This window comes from Homarus americanus, unplaced genomic scaffold, assembly GCF_018991925.1.
Source record: "Homarus americanus isolate GMGI-L3 unplaced genomic scaffold, GMGI_Hamer_2.0 scaffold25827, whole genome shotgun sequence".
Classification (NCBI taxonomy): domain Eukaryota; kingdom Metazoa; phylum Arthropoda; class Malacostraca; order Decapoda; family Nephropidae; genus Homarus; species Homarus americanus.
In genome coordinates, this window is record NW_024738300.1 from 10383173 (window position 1) to 10399963 (window position 16791).

General features: G+C 39.7%; 2 protein-coding genes across 2 annotated transcripts in view; one reads left to right on the plus strand and one right to left on the minus strand.

Annotated features, from left to right (window-relative positions):
* Nucleotides 1–16791, minus strand: part of LOC121873849 (putative neutral ceramidase C) — an 86246-nt gene continuing 69455 nt past the window's right edge. The window contains exons 4-15 of the mRNA XM_042377627.1: nucleotides 8871–9047; nucleotides 7643–7838; nucleotides 7307–7440; nucleotides 6953–7162; nucleotides 6590–6697; nucleotides 5951–6145; nucleotides 5261–5386; nucleotides 4381–4581; nucleotides 2556–2723; nucleotides 2107–2222; nucleotides 1651–1819; nucleotides 1–546 (exon numbers count right to left, since the gene is read on the minus strand). Of these exons, the coding sequence (XP_042233561.1) occupies nucleotides 454–546; nucleotides 1651–1819; nucleotides 2107–2222; nucleotides 2556–2723; nucleotides 4381–4581; nucleotides 5261–5386; nucleotides 5951–6145; nucleotides 6590–6697; nucleotides 6953–7162; nucleotides 7307–7440; nucleotides 7643–7838; nucleotides 8871–9047 (1893 nt within the window). The 3' untranslated portion in view covers nucleotides 1–453. The remainder of the gene's footprint in view (nucleotides 547–1650; nucleotides 1820–2106; nucleotides 2223–2555; nucleotides 2724–4380; nucleotides 4582–5260; nucleotides 5387–5950; nucleotides 6146–6589; nucleotides 6698–6952; nucleotides 7163–7306; nucleotides 7441–7642; nucleotides 7839–8870; nucleotides 9048–16791) is intronic.
* Nucleotides 15685–16791, plus strand: part of LOC121873850 (prolyl 4-hydroxylase subunit alpha-1-like) — a 98676-nt gene continuing 97569 nt past the window's right edge. Inside the window, exon 1 of the mRNA XM_042377628.1 lies at nucleotides 15685–15888. The gene's annotated coding sequence lies outside the window, so the exon portion shown is untranslated. The remainder of the gene's footprint in view (nucleotides 15889–16791) is intronic.

Here is a 16791-nt window from a genome sequence, read left to right on the forward strand (position 1 = left end):
TATTCCTCATCATTTAATACCTCTAACATGGCACAACTGGAGAAGACAGCTCTCCCTGGGGTCACAAGATAAGTTTTCATAACAATATTAATAACATCATAATTACCTCCCTGATGTAGTCTTTGGTGTACCTAATGCAAAGGGAACTTGAAGGGCGTGGTGTAAGAGGGAGTGAATTTTGAAAGGCGTGGTATTGTAGGTAGAGGACTTTGGAAGGCGTGGTGCGAGAGGTATGGGACTTTGGAAGGCATGGTATGACAGGTATGGGACTTTGGAAGGCATGGTATGGCAGGTAGAGGACTTTGGAAGGTGTGGTGTGGGAGGTAGAGAACTTTGGAAGGCGTGGTATGGCAGGTAGAGGACTTTGGAAGGCACAGTAAAGTACAGCGGAGTCGAGGTTTAGGCTTTTTAGGAGGCGTGAAGGTCTTGGAGACGCGATGGGCAGCGTGGAGGCTACAGGCCGAAGATTCTTTTCCACCAAGGCTGACGAGGGCGAATTATCCTCCTGGCCCTTATCTCGTTGTTCTCAGGTGGCCCATTCTCCACCTGTTGAGGACAACTTTCATTACAACATTTAGCCAGCTGGTTACCAACACAAATTACCACCTGTAGTAAGTTGGTTTTCATCTGTGTTATCAAATCAAATTATAATAGTAGCCAGCTGGTCACCACCTGTTTATTTTCTCCTCGGCTAGTGAACTCCCCAACTGTTAATGATAAAGCTAATTATAATATGTAAACACCTGAGCATCGCTTCCCCAACTGGCTTTTGACATTACCTACACTGAGAAATACGGTACTAAAATGTTTGCTGCTGTACCCATGTAGTACACTTACCGCCCGTAAGATTAATAGATTGTCAGAAATATATGTCAAACTGAGTAAATAAGAATTATAGAATAAAAACTAACTGGTGCTATATGAACCTATCTAGTTAGTACTGTATTGGGTAAACTTAAGCCGTTTCGGACGTTCTTTCGGTGCGTTTTTTACATCTACAGTTAAAATGAAAGTACATTTGAACCTTTGAGAATCTAAACCCAATTATAAATTTTATATTAAAGAAACTTCCAAATTTGATACATAGTACATATACTATTGGTGTGTATTTCTAGGATACTGTCCAAGATTGATTAATTCCCAAAATATTTATCCGGGTACAACATAATTCTAAAACAGTGCAGCACCTTGTCATGCGTAGAGGAAGTTAATTATCAAAATTGAAGAATCTGGTTGAGATGCTGCCATGGTAGTACAGACACAAATATTCTCCTTGAAAATGAAGAAAACACAGTACAGTACATCCCAGAATCTACTAGTACGAGAGAACATAAAATAAGATATGAAAATTGTAAAAGCAAAAATAGATAAGTACATTAATAAAAAATGCAAAATCATATATGGGTCCAGACAGTGAATACCAAACGAATTTAGTATGAAACAAATATTTAAAAAATCCACCAATAAAATGGTTGATCCCGGGTGGGTAAAGATAAAAATTTATGAAGATTGTAAATGTAAACACAATCCTAAATGTGACATGACAATTGGGTAATTTTTTTTTATGGTGGACAGTATGCGTGTGGTTTTAATAATTTTGTAGCTCTAAATATTTTCTCATATAATCGAAGAGAGGGGAGTGGTAATAACCTTGAAGGCATCAGAGGTGCCGTGGTACTGGGAGACTCCGCGAAAGAGGGTCTTGTGGTGTCCAGTGTGGGTGATGCGGTAGGTTCCTGGGGGAGTGTCCACAGGGATGTCCCATTTAACGGTGGCCACGCTTGTCCCCAGCAACGACGACACCCGGTCCCAGATGAACCTGCAACAGTGTAAACAAATGTACACTTGTGTCCTATGCCATATAAGGCATATTAAAAACTACATATGCACACCATGTCTTGCATTCTATAATACATATAAAGAGCTGTACGTAGAGGAAATACATACTGTTCAGTCAATATTACAAACTGTGGGTAAACTATGAAAGTGTAAGGAAAATTATATTACGTAGAAACTGGAGCAACATTGTGTACAATATCCCCAAATTTAATGCCAGTGATTTTAGTCTCCCGGGAAGTAGTAGACCACCTTGGGAGAGGGACTCACCTAGTTTCCCAGCTGGCGTCTGTTGCCACCACCTGCCAGTCCCCTGCGTCACTCTGTCGCTCCACCGTGAGGAAGGTCCCACCCAACTGAACGTCGTTCCTGGGATGCCCCGACACCTGTCGACACATATACACGTTACAAAGGTCCCACAGTGTCAGTTTGGGCCACAGACAATTACATGGGGCTATATAAAAACACCCAGGGCTACAGAAGGACAGTCTGGGCATAACAAGGGTCTAGTGGTGACACATAAGGGCCTCCAGGGCCAAACACAGGCAAGCAATTTCCTTAAGAGGAGAAGAGACTAGTAAGGGCATGAACAAATAAGGTAATCGGAAGTGATAAATTAGAGGAGAAAGAATGAGCTAAAGAGGTAACGGAGGAGAGAGGCACATGTGTGTGGTATACAGTACTCATAAACTTGGAGGAGATATACTCGTAAAACTCACAAACTTGGCGGTGACTGTCTCCCCAGTGTAGGCCAGGGGATAGGGCTGGGCAACCACATCACCGAAGGCAGATCCAGGGGTAGTACCGTCAAACATCACCCCTGGCAGTAGTGTGATGAGATACGGCGACAGGTCTGGTGGAAATGGTCCTGCTGGAGGAGTTTCACCCTGTAGGAGGAGGAAAAGGAGGGGGGGGGGTTAAAAAATAAAATTTACATACACAAAAACTAAGTGTGTACTTTAACTTTACATAATTATATAGGTATTGATGTTCAAGAGACGACTGGAGAAGCAAGAAGCATATCAAGAGTCCGGTACCACTACTAATAGAATGTATTTCAGGCCATTTATTGTATTATGTAAATTAGTTTAAGGAGAATTATTGCTGAAAAAGTGCCTTGTACGAGACAATAAAGAAACACAGAATATACCAACACAGCCACATCCTCACTTATATTTAGTATGACCGACCCTCTCCTTTACAGGCTTTAATGGACCATCCAAAGGAAGATTCGGCCACATATGTTTTGATTTCTGTACATCTATCATTACAGCTAATGTTACTTCACAAATACACAACATTTTCCACGTGTTTAAGTTCCCTGTTGCCTATCATAATTTTTATTTTAGGATTTATTTCCAATTTGAAAACAACCATTACTTTCGTCTTTACAGCATTAACTCTTCACCCATATTATTCAGCAATTTGTTAACGAGTTTTTGTAATGCCTCTTCACTATCTGTGATAAGAGTAGTATCATCTGATTGCGTATATTTGATATTACTTTACCATTAACTTTTGGTAATTCATTTTCACATATAACTTCTCTCATTAAGAATTCTTAATATATATATACAATGTTGAGAACACAGCCTTGTCTTACTACCTGTCTAACTGTGAACCAATTAGTAAATTCATTATTACGTACACTACAGCCTCCTGTTGGCCTTAAAAATTCGTTAAAATTATAATATCTCTTCATTAATGCTTATTTTTCCAAGATATTTATATGCTTATTGTGCTTTACCTTATCAAAAGCGTTTTCAAAATCAACAAAGATGTACAAATTTCTTTGGATTTCTAAAGCTCGTTCACTCAATTTCTCATTATGATAAGTGTCTTCAAGCAAAAAAGAGACCAGTAGTCTCACCTATAGATAAATAATGTACTGCAATAAAAATAAGGTAATATTGCAGTAAACAGCAGCCACAGAACTTTTTTTTTCTATGATCATTTTCATTATATTACACGCGCCTGTGGGGAGGCGGGGGGGGAGGGAGGGACTGTCGGGACATTTTGAATCAGTTGCAACATGGAGCCATTGTGTGCGGGGTGCGATTTCGATTATTGGAAGTTTATTGTATAATTTCATTCTAAAAATAAGGAAACTTTAGAGAACAGAGGAACCCACGACGCATTTTGGCCCCTGATTCGGAGTAAGGTAAGAAATACTGTAACGGCTATTTATATTCTCGTGGAGGCAGATCGGGCAACTCTGGGTTATTACATAGCGTTTGGGGGTCCGGGGGCAAAGTCCCGGCTATGGTCACCGGGGGTCCGGCTAGGGGGCTAGGTAAGGTTTAGTTTGGTTTTATTGTATAAGTTAACAAGCACAGAGTACCGGGAATTCAGAAAACGCAATAGATAGAACTATTATAAGAGGAGGGGGGGGTAAATCCAACACGGATGATTTCCGATAAAAACGAATGTCAGATTTGAACCATTCGCATCAAAATCCATCAGAATTTTTTTAATTAGATTTTTTGGTTGCTGTAATCTTCATTTTTACCAAAATAATTTACCCAAGAATCACGATAGACTCACATTGATGACAGCGTTGGCGAGGTAGGCATACTGTTGCCTGTAAGCATAGCAGGTGTAGGGGCCGTAGATGGTGGAGGCAGCCTCGTAGCGCTGTGCCTGGTACTCGTCCACGGTGGCGACGTAATGTGTGTAAACGTTACTGAGGCCAGCGATCACCGGCACCATCCCCTCCAGTCCACCAGCAGCGAATGTGGCAGCCACCTGTAGGAGTGATGGTGTGTTAGTACAGTAATGATAATACCACCTGTTGTGAGTGTGGCATGACACTAACACCAGCTACACGAGTCACACTTAGCGCACTACTGTACCAGCCACTTGCAGCAGTTCAAATTACCTATTGAGTCACCTGTACATTATTAGATGCTTCGTGACTCACTCACAAGGCATCAGATGGCAGGTAAGGGCTAATGACAACTCAGGGAGCGTCTACAATAACGAAACATGATAACATCTTTAGACAACAGCTGACAACAATGTTGGTCACATGAAAGCACAATTGTGGGAAATAATGTCGGCAACAGTCTGAGTAAAAGAAACCATCGATGTTGGAAACATGTAAAATAAACACATAGTCCACACCAGTCAGGCGACTTGACAGCAAAGAACGTACAGGCAGACCCCCTTCCATAACCCACCCGAATGTGTGTATGTGTGTGTGGTTAGCTGTTTCACGTCTAGTCCATACCACTGTTACTAACATGTATACGAGTACGTATTACCAACAACTGTGGGAAGCATACTGCTGCCCACAATGTTTCCAACACTACCGTTGTCATCAATTGTCTACATGTTAACAATATTGTTGTTAACACGGTTGCCAACACATGTTACGTTGGTTTGGACGCACCTTAAGGGCAACAAACAGGTAAATGAAACTCACATGGTCCCTGAAGCGTCGTCCACACATGGTAGTGAACTCCCCTGGCACAGGAAGGATTGCCAGCTGACCTATACGACCAACCTGGGTGTCCACGATTCTTGGGTGCCACGGGTAAGGCATGTTGATCTGCCGGAGTAATGGCACGTCAGAAGAGGTTAAGAATTTTTATGGACACGTTATTTTGGAGTGACCCCTTGTACTCACTCTTACATACAGCTAACTCACTCCTCACTTTACACATCTGTCTCTTCACTCCACACACCCTACAACTTGTTATAAGTTTAGTTCATAGAGGCGCTGTTAGTTTTTGAAGACTTAATGAGGTTGGTGGTCAGTGTTAGGCGTTGGATTGAAAAGATGTTTAAGCATGTTAGTTATGTGAAGCAATAACAACTCGTCAGTAAAGACAAATAAAACTAAAAGGACCATTTTCACAGAATAACCGCCAAGGCACCAAAATATAACCCACAAGCTGATGTAATAAACATATGAGCTGGAATAAAACATTTATTGTTTATCAAACAACGGTTCACTAACAAGGTATTCTAAAAAATGGCCTTAAAAAACACATTTCATTAGTTCACCAAGACAAGGCAATTAAAACTCGATCTTGAAGAAAACTGCTGTAGTAAATCAAGAAATGATCACAAGTTAGACAGATACAACATTCAGTCTTCTCTTCGGTCTCACCTCGCCAGTGTCGAGGAGGATGGGCTTGGGGGCGTGGCAGGCGATCTGCTCTGGCGAGGGCTTGTGCAGGAGGCCGCTCACCATGTTCCAGAAGGGGTTCCCGTTCGTCATCCCTTGAGTGAAATCGAAGGCGCCTGGACCGTCGATGGTGCCAGCTGCAAAGCTGTAACCTAATGCTGGTATGCATGTCTTAGCCTGTAAATCGTAGGAGTTTGGTTAAGACCTTGAAATAAGCGTTGCGGGTTTTGCTAGGTTAAGAAACTGAGTTACTGTATTTCTGTTTCAGGTTAAGACCCTAAGGTAGGAGTTAAGGTTCTGATAGATGTGTTTGTTCTACTAAAATTAAACCCTGATGTTAGCTGGTAAATGTGTAGGTTCTAACAGGTTAAGGCAATGTGGTAAGTGTTTAGATTCTACTAGGTTAATGCCGTGTATAGAAACTTAAAGTTCAACTAATTTAATTTGGTTATTTAAAATGATAATGAAGCAAAGTTCCTTTCGTTACATAAACATAAAGATGACTTGCCTAGTTAAAATGAACTTGGCTAAGAAAGTTCTGAATAGGTAACGTAAGGACTAATGAGACATATTTGACTCGACTACAGGTGGTTATGGACTGCCATGCCTTGTCGTACATACCGATGATCCGTCAGCAAAGTTGACAGTATAGTTGGACATGTCGATGAACTGTTGAGCGAACTGAATTGAACCAGACAACTTGACGGCTGTCGGATCGTGGTACAGTTCCTGAGGGCACAATTTATTGATTAAATGCCTGTTACCTGCACGTGCGCATGTTGCAGATTAACGCATATCATCCGAATATAATTGAGACGCTTAAACAAGAAATATCACATCTGGTGAAAATTAGATCAATGAACTAATCCATCAACGATTTATGCTACCAATCGATTGGTTAGTTTTCAGATGTTATTCACTACTACTACTACTAGTTAAGGTTAAATTTCAAAGAGCTAAACAGGGTATCTAGCGAGGACTTACCCAGGCTTTCTCGTACTGGTTGTGGCCGATGATCCTGGTGCTGTCGATCATGTTCTTCCCAGGGCCAGATGCGATGCACTTCTCAACGCGGCCATTGCAAGTGGAGGAGGCCAGATCGCAGGGCAGCCCTGTATCGATGCACTTGGGGCCCTGGATGTTGGGGGTCACATCGCCACAATTGGTCTGCGCGAACGCCGCTACAAACTTTCCCTGCAGGAAGTGGTCATATCTTTTGTCAGGAAGAGTATGACAGACTGGCAACGCGTATTTTGGTGAATATAATGATCATGACGAATTTTTAGAAACATTGATTTTATATCCAATTGCAGGGAAAATAAGATGCAGGGAACTAACCTGGCCAGGCAGCGTTCCGGGGGGATTCATGGCCTTTTCGAAGAGCTGGGAAGCGTAGCCTTTATTGTCGCCAGAGATGAGCTTGTTGGTGTTGTTCATGGAGGTAGGGTGCACAGCAAACCAGTTCACCATCCCTGTTAGTTATACACTGAGTGAGCCACCTAATTACACTCATATGTCAACCAGTTATATTGTTAACTTGGAAGCGAGTTATATTTAACCTGGCAGCCAGTAACATTGTTATGGCTGAATATTACACTTGGTCCATATACTGTACTGCATACTCATATAACTACGCCTTAAGTATTTCCATATTTATATGAAGCTCGCGCTTACCTAAGTCTGTACCGTCTTGTCCGACAATCTTAAGAAGGGTCATAGTTTTGTCTGTGTCGTAGAGGTACTTTTTTCGCTCCTCCTCTGGGTTGTATAGGTAGCTGGTGGGGGAGCGGTTGATGGATGAGTTGAGTAGCTCCCCGCTGCTCAGGTACAGGTAGCCTGGCACCATGTTCTCGTGTGCCAGCTTGATGCTCTGTGGGTGTAAGCAGTGAGTAAGGAAGTGATCTTCATTTTCATCAATGGCAGATGAACGCTCTTGAAACTGACGATTAAACTACTTTTGTGATTCCCAGGTGAAAATCCTAAAATAGAAATGACAGAGTACGTCGATAGATTTATTTCCTAATTTATTTATCTTAAATCAATAAGGCGTTTTTGAAAAAAAAATGTTGCCCTCAGTGTTAAGACATGACTGAATTACTCAGAATAGGCAAACTGTTCTCCAACGTTTGCCAATCAATTTGTTAACCGTTATAAGTCGTATACTTCAACCTTACGGGAGAAACCTATAACGGGAAAAAATGATTTACGATTTGAACGAGTTCAGAGTCGGATGAATTACTCAGATAAACTGCCCTAAATTAATTATAACTTTGGTGATCTTACTGATAAATCTGTGGCTACCCGAGGTCTGGCTCTCCATATACTTCAGCTTAGAGCTTGATACTGTACGCATACCTCTCTCTCTCTCCTTGTGGTTATCAGCATATATATATATATATATATATATATATATATATATATATATATATATATATATATATATATATATATATATATATATATATATATATATATATATATATATGACAAGACTGAACCACCTATGGCTTAGGATACCGAAATTATGTTTAGTAAGTTAGCCAATATTGCAAGCCACAGCTCACTTATAATGGTTACTATAAATAAAAAAAAAATTGTACCAAAGCTATTTACTTTATACACAGGCAATATAATAATTGCTTGAGCCAAAATAAAATAGGAATCTGACGCGACCGAGTGTGAAGGGAATTACTATTTGTATAGTATAATTATGATATATAGACTTTGTTTAATACATATATCTAAAACATAAAAGCTGCATAAATGTACCTTAATAAATGTAATGAAACCTGATCATATCTGACATTTTAAAATTAAAATTTAACCTGTTTATATATTGACTTTGAAAGCCGACCAACACAGTTAAGGAGATTAATGAAACAACAGTAATTTCGGGATTTACCTGGTAGACCCCTTCAACCATGGCGTCCAAGGTCTCTTGGATGAAACCTAGAGATGTAATGTCAAACAGAAGGAACTGGAGATAGCCGGCGGGTCCTGAGTGAGTGTGGGTGCCGGACAGCATCACATTGTCGTGGCCGTACAGGTCCCCGTAGTCTTTCTGCAGCTTCTCGATCACCTGAATGGTGGGAACAAAAGCATAAAATTTAGTGGGTTTTTTATTGTTTAAAATTTATTATATAATTTTTCAATTAATATGTGAATTATCACATCTTCATTGCTTCTCTTAATTGTTTGTAACCTTTCCTTTTGGTTTTGAAAATTCTTTTAACAGAAATGGAAACAAAATATTAATTATAGTCTTTTGTCCTATTTTCATTACTCATCAGCTTACTAGTTTTGTTAAAATCAATAGTAATTAGATTATTATCGTTTATATGACACTTGTTTAAAATCTTTCTATTTTATAATTATCAGGGTCGCAATCTGAAGTGTACCCGTCGTCTCACACAATAGACCCCGTAGACCGGACGAATCGACGATTGTGACACGAGGTAACGGCTTGACTAACAATGTGTTTACAGCTTTTTTATCGTTAGTTTGAGAACTATTTACAATATTGTGTCAAAAATGAAATTCAGTGTTACTTGTACTAGAAAATATGGCATAGCATACAAGTGAAATGTATGGGGATTTTACTTTCACAACCTTAAGTACGAAAGTGTGGACCGGTGTGCCATGCCATTTGTGTTGCTTACCTTCTCATGCGGTCCGAACAAAATGCGTAAGAAAGTTAAACATGTAAATACGAATTGTATGTGATAAGAAAACTCCAGTGTGCTATTGTGGCATTGTGATGAACCAACTGTTAGATTTGGTATCACATTTAAAACTGTCTTGGCGACTTGATTACACACAGGTAGGTAGGCAGTCTTTTTATGATTATTATTTGATCTTCACTGGATTCTGTGATCACTCATAGCGGAAACATAAGCGTGTGCGCATCAGCCAGCTTGGAAATATAGGCTTTGTTAAATATTCTCGACCAACTGCCAGTGATTCAAGACATTTGCTTCAGGAAAAGTTTTGGTGAAGATTCGTTGCGGCTTTTGCTTCCTTAAAGCCGCCACTGCAGTTTCTTCACATGTGTTGAGTCAATGTCCTCAAGGAAATAAAGACAGGTGTTATAACATCGCCAGCGGACACAGCGGTTGTTGCACTCTGTATCCCTCGCCTCTCATCCTCAGTCTTGGATACACTGCGCCAAGCCTTTCAAATGACGAATAGACAGTACACACGGTCTGAAGTACATTGTTGATATTCTTAAGATTAGCACCAAATAGGTCTTTCCCAATGGTGTATTGTCTCACTAAAGCGTATTAAAGTTCATGTCTGTAATATCAGGCTCTGGATTCTGGAAGTAAATAACGTCACGCTCACCCGTCTACCCCCCCCTTCCCCCCCTCGCATACTCATAACGCACACATACACGCTCATAACGCACACATACATGCACACGTACATACATACTCATGACGCACACACACTCATAAACGCACACATGCTTACACAAAAATTAATAAGGAGGTGTAGAGTGGAGGTGTGCCTGAGCAGTTTGTTCAAGACAATGTGGGCAGCGACCGTGTGTGAAGAACAGCTCCGTGTGTGAACCAATAATTCATCATGGAAACTGAAGTGTAGTTTCCGGCTTCAGGTAGTTAACTTCCAGGAAGAAACCGCACACACACACACTTCCGTGCGTGGAACTCACTGATTGCGTTGGTAACGCCAGCATTGTAGCCCAAGTGGTAAAAAATACGATACAATATTTACAGAGAACCAACAAGCATATTTTTTCACTGAATTATTTTTATTCTTTCGTCTATTACCTAAATTGACTATGTTGCTACGAATTCATGATCATGTTCAAATTTCCAGATGATTTACTGTCAAGGAAAACTGTGACAGTTTAGTGTTATCTTTATGGTAATAGTGTTTAGTCTCTTAATAAAGGGTGCAGTAGCCGAGTGAACACAACACTCGTGTCCTTTCTTAAGGTTGCTGGTTCACCCCCAGAGCATCCTCAGCTCTTCCAACTATGAATGAATACCTGACATTACTGTTAGAGGTGAAGGTGGTCGAGTACAATAACGGCCGCACTATCTCCTTGTGTACAAGGGCTACAGTTTGCTGTATCGTCACAGCCCCTTAATGAACCGTCAGGTATATGGAGCCCATAAATGCGTTGTTTGTATTAATTATGTATTTATTTTTATTTAATTTTTTTAAGCAAATTGTTTCACACATAAAATGGAACAGGCTCGTGTACAGCAGTATACAGTCAATGACTCAATGTGAAGTCTTGTCCAGAATTTTGCAATTTGTTAAAAGTATCGCTACAATCTGCCTTAACGTTACTTTTAGCCAGACTTTTAGCTAAACGCACCAGACCTCACATCTCTAGCGGCTGGTACTCAACATGGGCCATCTAGCGATACTGTCAGACAATAAAACACCAGGTGTGGTAATTCAGCAGCAGTCATAGAGCTATGACTAGCAGGTGTTGACATATGTTGATAACCATAGTTAATATTAGTTGCAGCTATACCAACAGACACCAGTTATCTTTTTTTTTTGTCTTAACAGAATGACTGCTATTTGTACAAGAAACTTACATGTGTGATCCAGGGCGATGGAACATGGTCATTATCTTTGATCACATACACTGTACAATATACATAGATTGTATCTTATCTGTTTTAGTCAATAAATTAGATAAATTCATAAATTTCTTTACGGTATGGTTACTATAGATCGATATCTGGCAGGAAACAAAACACATAGTAAGTCATTTCAGCGGTGACTCCACTTTTCACCAATTTATTAATACACTGTGCTGTAAGTAGATGTTTTTCACATCTTAAAATAAGAAAACACCGTCTGGTCTATAACTGCAGTTGCCCTAAACTACGAAACGTGGAGGGTCAGAATTATCCCCTCTAACATCTAGTAAAATATTGTACAGTACAAGCGGAATAATGACCCTTACGAGATGGCAGCGTCACGTCACAGGTGCCAGACAGGTGTGCAAGATGCCAGGTCTAGTATGCCTTGGGTCGACGGTCTGCAGCTCTTCCATCTCCGTCAGACGCCTGTAACTCGCATCTCCCCTGTAATTTCTTTTCCCTGATATATATAGTCAAAATAAATTAGTCGTATTGAAATTTTACTATTTTTGGACGTTGCTTTTGCATTTCTCAAACAGTTAGATATATTATTACATTTCCTATTACGAGGAATATTCACCGTACGAACGATAGAGAATCTGGACCCTGTTAATTAATGAGAGACATTAAATGAAAATTTATATCATGTATAATGAACGCGTAAATATTTATACATTACATGACGTATATACAATATATAATTTGATACGATTAGTCAGTGTCGAAATTTACAATTATTGCGGTAACGATAGATAAATGGTCTTAAATTTGAAGTATTTATAAGAACAACAGTGGGGCTTTAGTTGTCAGGGAAAGACAACGATAGATAGATAGATAGATAGATAGATAGATAGATAGATAGATAGATAGATAGATAGATAGTCAACATACAGTGGTCAATTTATTCATATATAAGTTTGTCAATAATGAGGCAGTGATACTTTTACTGTATTTGTAATTATATATATATCTTTATATTTATCAACTCGCCCACCTATCTATCAGTCTGTCTATCCGTCTACCTATCTACCTGACTATCTATCTATAACGACTTTACTGAACTAATATCTATCTATTTAATCGAAGCAGGTCGTGTTCTGGTCAAGGAATCGAAACAAGAGAAGCAGTCAGTGTTGTGTTTGAACCAGCAATGTGTGTGTGTGTGGAGGTACTGACAGTGACATGAAGAATTGGCAGTGCCAGAAGGAAGTGACAGTGTTATGTGAAGGTGAAAGGAGCAGCTCGCAGTGACAGTAAGAGCTGGCATTGACAGGTGACAGTGACATGAAGATGAAAGTCGACAGGAGAAAATGACAGCTCACAAAAGCATGGACCAGTTTGCCTGAACAAATTCCCACGTTTCTAACTATACCAATCCGCGAAAGACGACTGGACAAGCATTGGATGGATCAAGATGTGCACAACTATACAGACCTCTGAGTACCTGTACTGTATATGTAGAGTAATAGCACCACTAGCCCTGAGTATATGTAATAGCACCACTAGTCCTGAGTATATGTAATAGCACCACTAGCCTTGAGTATATGTAATAGCACCACTAGTCTTGAATATATATATATATAATAGCACTACTAGCCCTGAGTATATGTAATAGCACCATTAGCCCTGAGTACAGTATATGTACTAGCACCACTAGCTCTGAGTATATGTAATATCACCACTAGCTCTGGGTATATTATGTAGAAGTAATACTACATTGAAATTGGTATTGAAACAGTTTATTTGGGTCGAAAAATGCAGATATTAAGTGAACAATAACAACAATATTGACATGGCTGATCCAAGCGAGGGGCCAATATTTGTTAGATTATGTTTTATCATTATTTGTACTGTATATTATTATTGTTATTAATATGTAAATCCCCGGTGAGAGGAACAATGGTAAATAAACGCCAAACTCCATATTATGACAGTAAGGGATTTGTTATTATATCATAATTCATTGTTATTATAATGTCTAATATGAGTTAATTTTCAGGGCAACAGCATTACTCAAGGGAGGACTTCCTAGCTGACCACAACCAGAGGAAACATCTGGGTTATAACTTACTGTACGAGGCTGCTGGATGCTTGCCCTCGCCAGTGCTATAATGTGACTTAAGACTGTATTTGTATCTGTTTGCTTATGTAAATTAAGGCGGATCACATGAAGATCAGCACCCCCCATGTTATTTCATTGATTAAACACCTCAACGCTACCTGGGGTGGTTAGGTTAAGTTAGGTTAGGCAAGATGAGGTTAAGTTAGGTTTAGGTCGGGCTAGGATAGATGCTTAGTGTTTAATCTTCATGTGAAATAAGCTCGGGGTGTTAATCTTCATGTGGCTCATTGTGGTTTAAGTTATTTACTTTATAAAGGACTCAGTTTGGTAGATGGGTGGTAGTAATCACATGTGTAAATATACTGTATAGTTTGGTGCATGTGGCTTGTAAGCACGAGTAGAGATACAATTTGGCGCGCGTGTGTTCATTTGTTTGAGTTTTATGCATACATGTATTTATATTTTGTAAATGTGTGCATACTTGTGTTTCGGCGTTTTGTAAGTCTGAGACCCTGCATGTTCGTGTGTGCGCATGCATTTGTATTTATGGTATGTGATGCGCATGTGTTTGTTTGTTTGTTTGCATGCATATGTATATATGTGTAATGTCTAAGTGTGTGTGCTGTAAAAAGAAACCCCTTTGAGTGCTCCTACCCCAGCATCCCACCCCACCCCACCCCACCCCACCCCACCCTCCGGACTGGCTGAGGGCTCCAGTAGACACCAGACCCACAATTAACTGTTTAAACAGTCACTTAACTGTACGTGTAATTAACCCTTACCCTCTGGGCAAACTGGGTTATTGATCTCACTTTGTTGACGTGAGTGTGTTTGTGTGTCAGTCCATCTCAGTTACGGGGAGGTCAGTTTAAGGAAGTTTGGCAGGTGCTGTGGATGGTAACTTGAGAATCAACTGGGTTAATTTTTAGAGATATAGGTCAGAGGTCATGGTCAGAGAGTGCCTAACACTTAGCCATTGAAACGGGTAAACATAACGTGAAGTAACTTTGATGGCAGGAGCTTATAAATTGTGGTGAAGACTGGTAAAATTTTAAGGATATCGCTCAGGGTTAGAAGATCTTAAAAAAAAAATATATATCCCAAATCGGTAGACTAAATTTGATGACACTTATTAGGTAGATTGCTTACATAAAGATAAGGACCATTTGATACTGGACAAAAATAGGAGTAAGGTCAAAAGTTCTGTTAACTGCAGGAGGATTGTGCATCAATAAAAAACAACTGAGTAAGACTTATAATATCAAGATAAACAATTTCTTAACAGTTTACTACATCAGCAGAATTTTTTACAATACAGTAATCTCGTGGAAATGATTATTGACACCTTTAAGCAAATTTAAATTTATAAAGGTAGAATGTCTAAAATGTAATAGGTATCAAATGTAAATGAAGAGAGACTGGTAAACGGGCATCTGAATTTGTATGTGTGTGTGTTTGCTTATTTAAGAAGTTACTTAAAGTGATCGTAGTTCGACGACCAATTATTCTGTGTGATAACGTTGAACTTGGATGACGATTTCTAACGATCACATGACAACATTGCTCGTAATGGGAAGACGATAAACTGTTGATGAGAGGCTTTTTAGTTTACACACGATCCTATAGTACTGCACTAACCCAAATTCTGGATATTACACGCTACATCATCTCTATCAAAACAAACCTGGGTTGGTTTTGACGCTCGTGGGATCTCGACCACACACACACACGTCACTAAGGTCAGGTTAGCGTTCAGGCTTGAGTGTTATGGGAGTTGTGTGAGAGCGACTGCAAAATTCGTCACAAAACCAGATTTAGTAATTGTCCGGTGAATATCTTAATTTAACCAAAATCAAATAGCTAAATCTATCCAACTTAAGTCACATAACCTAATGTAACCTAATCCAAATACTTTAACCCAAACTAATTGATGGATGATTCAACAGACAATGCCGCGGTGACGTGAGTGGTGGTGGTTGCCGGCAACTGCGACACCACGCCGCCCGCCACGTCTGGCACTCCACCTCTCTCTACCCATCAGCCTCAGTTCCCTGACAATTTCCCGAGAGGGTGGGGCGACGCCTCGTCTCTCTTTGATCACCTCACGTACATCCCACCGATTTTGTTTAGCTACTTATCACCACGTCGATGAAGTGTCAGTGATTTAAGAAAAAAACAAAACAAAAGTGGATTCATTTGACCAAAACGGAGGATCTTGAAGTTTCTTGCAGGTAAGGAATGACGTATTTTTGTGCAGTTTCTTAAAGACTTATGTCATTATATGTCGTCCTTAAATCTTCAGTTGTCTTCACTTTGAGAAAAAAATATGAAGTTCAGAGTCAGAATGAGGGTGTGGTGAACAAGAGTATGAAATAAGTTTTGTAGAAGGCGAGTAAGTGAGTACTGTAGTGGTGACCCATCACCCAGGCGGCCAGCGGCTAACACCTACCTGACCTGTGGGAGGCTGGCCAGGGTAAGTTCAATGCTCGCCTCACTCACCATCCGCTTGGCGACTTGCGGTTTAAGCCTACGTCCGCACAATAATAAAGTCTCACCATTTGCATTAAACGTTATGTGGGTTGAAATATTAAATATATGTAAAGTTATTAAGGTTAAGCTGGGCGATGACAGGGAATTTAATAAGTTTGGGGGGATGCAACAATCATTCCCATAATGACGTGTAATTGTACCTGCTAATGGTGTGTGATGTTTTGTCACTGTTAATACCTCTATGGAATACGGTATATCGAACAAGTGTTATTTTTAGTTATGGTCATGCTTCCAGAGTGATATAGTCAGGGTATGTATTTTGTGAAGTCTTTACCTCTTCAATAAATATCACATAGGGTTATTGTAATATTTCAGAAGTGACGAAATGTAGCAATTACTGATAAGATCTGATCCATTTTGTTAATTCCATATCTTGAAGGGAATGTTCACTAGACTGGACTTATGTGCCTACTATGTATAATGATTATCACCAGCGGGGAGTGATGAAGACACTGTGTACTTCCCGTCATATTCGATTAACACCCACTAATAATATTTTCACCTTTAACACCAATAATATTATCATCTTTAACACCAATAATTTTCTCACTTTAACACCAATAATATTATCACTTTCACATTAC